Source organism: Adiantum capillus-veneris, chromosome 9, assembly GCF_014529385.1.
Source record: "Adiantum capillus-veneris isolate H3 chromosome 9, ASM1452938v2, whole genome shotgun sequence".
NCBI lineage: Eukaryota > Viridiplantae > Streptophyta > Polypodiopsida > Polypodiales > Pteridaceae > Adiantum > Adiantum capillus-veneris.
The window spans coordinates 35199784-35206883 of record NC_140939.1 but is presented as its reverse complement, the minus strand read 5'-3'; the positions used below and the strand labels follow the sequence as shown (position 1 = coordinate 35206883).

Sequence of the window (7100 nt, the reverse complement as noted above, 5' to 3'; positions counted from 1 at the left end):
TGGAATGCCTAGGACGGGAGAAAATCTTGGCCATTGGTAAATTAAAGATCTCAGAAGAACATGATTATGGAAATTGTGTATCAAGGATATGGGGGCGGGTCGGTAGGGGTGGCTGCCTTGAAATCCGATGTAATTATGGTCCCTGGATGATGTCATGGCTCAACACGAGCATGACAAGACGTAATTTTTTGAGTTGATCAATATGATTCACTCACAATTGTGAGTTTTGCAAAACAAAAAAAAAATTGCACCTAAATGACCTAGGAGCATTTCTTGATAAAGAACTAGCTTGCGCGACCCGCCTACCGACGAGTCTCGCTCGCTCTTACTTTGACACAAATTAAATTGATGACACACATGGTATTCATATAAGTTGTGCTTGTATGATCTTAATTAGTTTTTTTCATGGTACACACACACACATACACGCGCGCGCAAAGAGTGCACCATGGTTTTCATTCCAAATAGGAGCCAATAGTTTTGTTACAAAAAAGAGGCTTCTTGATAAGAGAGTAATCATCAGAAACATAAGGGATAAAACATAAGGAATCCCAACCCCAAAAAGAGATCACCATCAAACCAAACCCATTGTAGAAGGCATCATTTAGGTTGAAAGCGAAGCTTGCGATAGACACGGTTTCGCACCCGTAACACCCAGAGCCCAATGTATCGCACACTTCGTCCAAGCAGCCTTGGAGTATCATCGACAACATACATTCTCGCTTTCCAATTCTCTGCTTCAAATCCAAAGGAAGGTAGTGCATTTATGGGCCGTTGATACCCTATCTCTCTAAGAAGACATGACCCTGTCCTGCTGCCTCGTCTAGCTCTAAGGCAACATGATAGTATCCTATGAGTCCTAAATAGCACGTGGACTCATATAGACCTACCAATAGATGGGCTGGATAATAGTGTTTTCTACAAAAACGAAGAGTATGTTAAGAAAAATCCAAGCCTATTGCAAGACATAAATAAATAATAATAATTCAAAAGCCATACCTTATGACATCAAAGTCTTCTAAGATATGGACAACATCATTTGCAGGTATGGGTCCCCTCCAAAAAAGTGGATCTATGCATCATACAACATGATTAGTATGCTTTAATCACTCAAACTTCAAAGTGGGGCTCATTTTTTTGTAAAGTTTCAACAAATTACCTCGAATATATTCAGACACCCTATCCATTGTGTATTTGACTGTAGATCGGCTGGCCATCTATAAACGACAACAAAAATTAGGATTAATATAAAACTTCATTTAACAAAAAGTTAATGACAAAGAGTAATGCATGGATGAAAGATAGTATGATACCTTAAACATTTCTGACCTCTAGCACTTCTTTGTAGACAATGTTTGGGCTGCAAGCCATTGGATTTGCATTTGAATTTGCCATCGATGTTTGACTACCATCTATCAAAATCTTTATGGCAGTAGAAGAACGCACGCGAGACATTGCTACATAGAGCTGACCATGAGTAAAAACAGGTGTAGCAAGGTACAAACCTAAGAATCCAAGTGTTTGACCTTGTTCCTTGTTGATGGTCATTCCGAATGCAAGTCTCACAGGAAATTGTCTGCGCTTCATTTCAAAAGGTAATCCTTGAGAAGCTCCTATAATAAAGTCGATCCTTGGTATGAACACATTGTCTCCAACATGAGAACCTATGATTACTTCCGCCTCAATGACCCTGTGATAAAAATGCTTACATATCAATCTTGTCCCATTGCATAAACCACGCCTTGGATCCAGGTTGCGAAGGAGCATGATTGGAGCATTCTCTTTCAGGTGCAAGCAGTGTGGTGGGAAGCCACCACCAAGATCCTATGAGTTTTAAAACTCTATTGGATATAACCCACCATTACAATCTAATGTACAAAGAGAATCTGCACTCAAGTATTTTTTGTCAAGTCCTCTCATTTTATGCATAGCCAAGTCATTGATTTTGGAAACATCCTTATTGCATGGTGCAAGAATACCTCTGTCCCTAAAGAAGCTTGCATGTCTTTGGACATTTTGTAAGTCACCATATATACTGTGAATTAGGCCTTGAACATTGTTATCTTCGAGTATCATACTACTTGGAAATGCTACAATATCAAGTAAATCCCCATGACATACATTCCCATTGCCAATGTCTAGTACCCATTTTGCAAAGTCTCTCTCAACCAAGTCATTGGAACAATGAAGTACACGCATATTCTCTATTAGCTTCAAAGTCTTCACATGTTTCCATACATAAGATCGGCACAAAGAGGCATCAACAATATCTGCTCGACTTCCTTTGGGCACAACTGGTAAAATTTGTCTAAAATCACCCCCAAGGAGAAACACCTTTCCCCCAAACAATGCATCACTTTGCATAACATCTCTCAATGTCCTGTCCAAGGCCTCAAAAGCATAACGAGGGACCATGGGAGCCTTGTCCCAGATGATCAATGATGCTAATCTCAAAAGCTCTGCAAGTTGACTATTTACTTTGATGTTGCATGTTGATTCAGAATGCACTTCTATTGGTATCTTAAATCTCGAATGTGTTGTACGTCCATTGCTAAGAAGTAAAGCTGCAATTCCCGAGGATGCACATGCTAAAGCGACATTCTGTTGACCACGTACATGACAAAGTAGTGCATTATAGAGATAAGTCTTCCCAGTCCCACCGGGTCCATCCAAGAAAAAAAATGTCCCATTTGATGAGTCAACTGCTTGCATGATTTCGTTATAAGCAGCTCTTTGTCCACAATTCAAAGATGCTTCCATACGAATGGCTAAAGCCATTTGCTCGTTTGCATTGAACATCCTCTCTTCTGCTATCAAACCACTCCCACATCCAGATAATACAGAACGGTCTACTTCGGGCATCCCAGAGTAGTCACAAAGTCGTTTCCCATATGATTGAAGCAGAGACTCCAAGCTACATAATGCTCGATTCTTAGCTATCTCATGACATACATCCTCATCACTTGTACATTCATGCAAATCATAAACATAATCCTCAGAAAGCTCCAAGGAGAATCGGTGCCACATTGTACCTGGACATAATGGCTCACAAAATACCAAGATCATAACAAATAGTTGTCGTAATTGCAAGCCGGTACTTGTACATGATGCCTCTTGCAAACACACAAACCATTCATCATCATTTTGTAGCAAACCCCTGGCACTGCAAGCTTCCTTGAAAGTGGCATAGATTTGTCCGTTGAAAGTGCGAAGCTCCTCAAATGGTTTACAACCCTTGCATATGGTAAGCAGCATACGTAAATAATATAGATCGCCTGCATTGGGAACAACATTGTACATTCTCCCTATAGTATCACCTCTTTGCCTACGTGACCACACTTTATTAGTGGGGTTCCAAACCCATTCGGAGGGAAAATCTATATATAATAAATCATTTGCTTCTGGATATTGTTGATTCGCTACAAACCACTCTGTAAGTGTTGTCTTTCTATTATCATCATTATTCACCAAATTGGATAGTTCAGTAGAGTCTCCAAAAGCAACCATATTTTGTTGTGGAAGATGCACTTGCAAACGCAATATATCAGGCTTTTCCTCATGCAATGAGAATCCAAAATTTCTCCAAATTTCTTCCGATGCGGATACATAGCGTGCATCTAAATAACTCTTGATTTCATCAAGAACACCTTCTCCATCTTGGAGCACAATTGTGGCCCTATCATGTCCTTTGTACACATACTTATAGAGATACTTCACTGCTGATATGGTTGAGCATATCTCTACATTGATGTGAGCTTTATATCTTAGAGACAAAAATGGATTATAGGGAACAATCCATCTGTTATCAAGCCTCTCTCGCTTTTGAACCACATATTGACCATCATCTCGCCGCATATACCTTGGATATCCATCACCATCAACAGAAGTAGATTCACAAAACTCGTGCGGGTATTTGAATCTACATCTTTGATCTACCATGCATGGAGCATTTCGATCCAATGCGCCACACGGACCATGAACATTGCAATGACTCACAACATCATATAAATCAGGAAATAATTTTTTATCTGGAAGTTTAGCACAAACCATTCTATCGTAATGCGACATCTCTATCGGCTTATATTCGGATGCAAGAATCAGTAAGATATGAGCATGGGGAAGACCTCTCTTCTGAAATTCTATCACACAAACATGTCCAACAACCTTTCCAAAGATAGCCCTTTTAAGAAGTAAGTCCATCAAATCTTTGAATTTATTATAAAAGACACGTGTAGTCAAGTCAGGACGATTAGAAGCAGTCTGTCCTGGCAATAACGCATCTTCTATTTCCTTCCACCTTGGGTTGCATGTGAAAGTTATGAATAGATCAGGCTTTCCTCTCTTACGTACAATTGCCATAGAAACTTGATAGAGTTGCTGCATGTACCGAGGTCCCCCCCACAAAAGATGAAGGCAATACAATTCTTCTTCCAACATTAACACCCATGACCCCATGCGCATTGTCACTGGAACCAAGCATGTCTGCAAGGCCTTGATACACTTCTGCACGAATTGATCTTTGATTGTTTCTAAACCATAATAACCTTGACTCCTCCATAGTACTGTAGGCATCAACAATGTACTGCTGCAACAATCGTCCTCCACGTAAAAGGCATTCTGTGGTGTCACTCCTAATCTGCAACCTAAAAGTGTAATATTGTTTTTGTGTAATAAATTGCTGCTCATTGGGAGTTTGCGGTATATATGGATGCCACCCATCCTCTCCATTAGGAAATAATAGAACATATAGTAAAGGCATATATGATTGATGTAGGCTGGAGATCCTTTTAAGCCCCCCATCACGATACTGCAATAAATATCACGATGGCGATGTTGCTCTCATCTCCTTGCCTGGCATAATAGCTGCAACCTCAAATCCACGTGGAGCTAAATATTGCCAACATTTGTACGCTTCTCAGTAATGACCATCTTCATGTTTGGGATTCCTTCATTCCCCATTGTTGTAGCAGCAAACCGAAAGGCATTTGCATATGGGTTAACACGATGCATCATAGCTTGCAAACTATGCAAGGAATCTCTATCTAAATCTGGCACATGATGCAATCTATTGTTGAGCTCATTCTCTATATCAAAAAAGTACAATTGTGCAAAGAGAGGGATCTGATCCACTCTTTCGCACGGTGTCATGGGCCCAATATTATGGTAGATGGCACCGTGAACTTTAAAAGTGTACACACCTCTCCCTCGCGTAAGTTTCTCATCAACATGAGCACCCAAAGAAGCAAAAGCCAATACATTATTATATGCTCTGATGTGTTTAATAAAATTTTTGCTCTTGGTAGTACCACCTTGCATCAATTCTTTGAGCTCCATTGGCGGATCACTCAAAGGAAGTAATTTGACTTTTCCTGATAAGCAACAATACTTACCTACAAATGTGCGTATAGACCTACCTTCAACCTTCCAAACACATGCACCACAAAGGAGCACACAAAATTTAAGCCACCCAAGTTGTGGACCAAGCATTTTCCATGGTAGAGGGCAAGCATAGAGTCATGCTTCAAGATTGTTGCATTTGGATAAATGCAACGAATAGATAGACAATAATGCTCAATTTTAGAGAATCCTCCTTCTTCAAAAGCAATGCAGGGATGTTGTTGTTGACCCTCCCAATTGTTGGCAACTCCAATAACGGAAGGTACTTCTAAAGGTCTAGTGCTTTGAGCATTTGTAGTACAATTTTCAATATGCATAGCCATTGCATCCATTTGTTGACCGCCATGGCTTAAATGCATGATATTCACACAATCTCCTAAAATACCCAATGGGATTCGCTGCAAAGATCGTTGAGCCCTAGCCCGTGCTATTTCTCGCCTAGCTTTTCGAGAAATGTTGCACAATCTAGCTCGATGTGTGTGTCCTGGGGACAAAACCCGTGGTCCGGACACCATCTGTGTTAAATAAATTTTTTTAAAGGTTGTCAATAAATTGGAGTCTTCTAAATAGGAAGATTTGCATCTATCTAATATGAGCCACCAATCTACTTGGCCCTGACTATTTCCTCCCCCTTTCGCTACCTCTCCGTTTGTCTTTCTACCCCTCCCTATATCTTTTTATGTTTTCCTTTTTGTTCATTCCCTACCCCTAAAACCTTCTTTCGTCCCCTCATCTCTCTCTCTCTCTCTCTCTCTCTTCTCTCTCTCTCTCTCTCTCTCTCTCTCTCTCTCTCACACACACACACACACACACACACACACACAGAGAGAGAGAGCTTTTCATGCATGTGTTCCTGATAGAGAGAGAGAGAGAGAGACTACAATGATAATTTGAAATTTTGCAACATCATTAGATCAAAAACCATTACATTTAGGATAGGATGCACTAACACCCCCTTGTGCGTTATGCGTGGCAATGATAATTTGAAGTTTTGCTACAACATTAGTTAAAAAAACATTACATTTTAGGATAAGATGTAGTAACACCTCCCTGTGCGTTAGGCATGACAACACGACTAAGTCTCCTATCGATGGCATTCAAGAGATTAATTGCAATTTTTAAGGTCTTCATCTCAAACCCTAAATCTGCTACATGCGCTTTCAGAGCTTCAACTTGCTCCTTGTGTTCTTTAAAGGGTGCTTTCAAGGCTTCGACTTGGTCCTTGTGTTCCTTGAAGCACAAAGACAATTGTTGCACAACCTCATTCTGGAAATTTTCCATGAATGTATAGATTTCATGTTGATTGATTTCCAAACGTGCAGTTTCGTCCTTGATACCCTGCAATGCCAAATCACCTCCTCTCGAAGGTGATGTGGTCTCTTCACCTTGAACTTGTTTGCAAACCTTTTGTAAGTAGTTTTTGCACTCTTGTTGGACAGCTTCGTTGTGTTCACAAAGTCCATGAATGATTTGTAAACGCTTTGAAGGACCCTCGCAATTCAATCGCCCCCCTGATTTGGCCAACTACTTTGCGGCTCGCACACTATTGCACTCTGGAGGTGTAGGCATGATGACTTCATTTACATCATGATCTCCTTGAGAAACATTCCCAGAGTCGGAAGAAGGGCTATCCATCACTGAAAGAGAATAGATGCGTCGATTAATTGCAAGTGATCATGAAAAAGTATGCTTTGGTTAAGTAG

The 7100-nt window shown here is 40.4% G+C and overlaps 1 protein-coding gene across 1 annotated transcript; it reads right to left on the bottom strand.

Moving 5' to 3' along the window:
- Positions 1-600: 600 nt before the first annotated feature.
- On the bottom strand, positions 601-4800 carry LOC147450329 (uncharacterized). The gene is made up of 7 exons (XM_086520449.1): positions 1980-4800; positions 1737-1824; positions 1567-1690; positions 1330-1467; positions 1160-1217; positions 1000-1072; positions 601-829 (listed from the first exon to the last, which is right to left on the bottom strand). Exons 1-7 carry the CDS (start codon positions 4798-4800, stop codon positions 601-603), a joined length of 3531 nt encoding a protein of 1176 aa, XP_086376575.1.
- Between the last annotated feature and the right edge of the window lie 2300 nt (positions 4801-7100).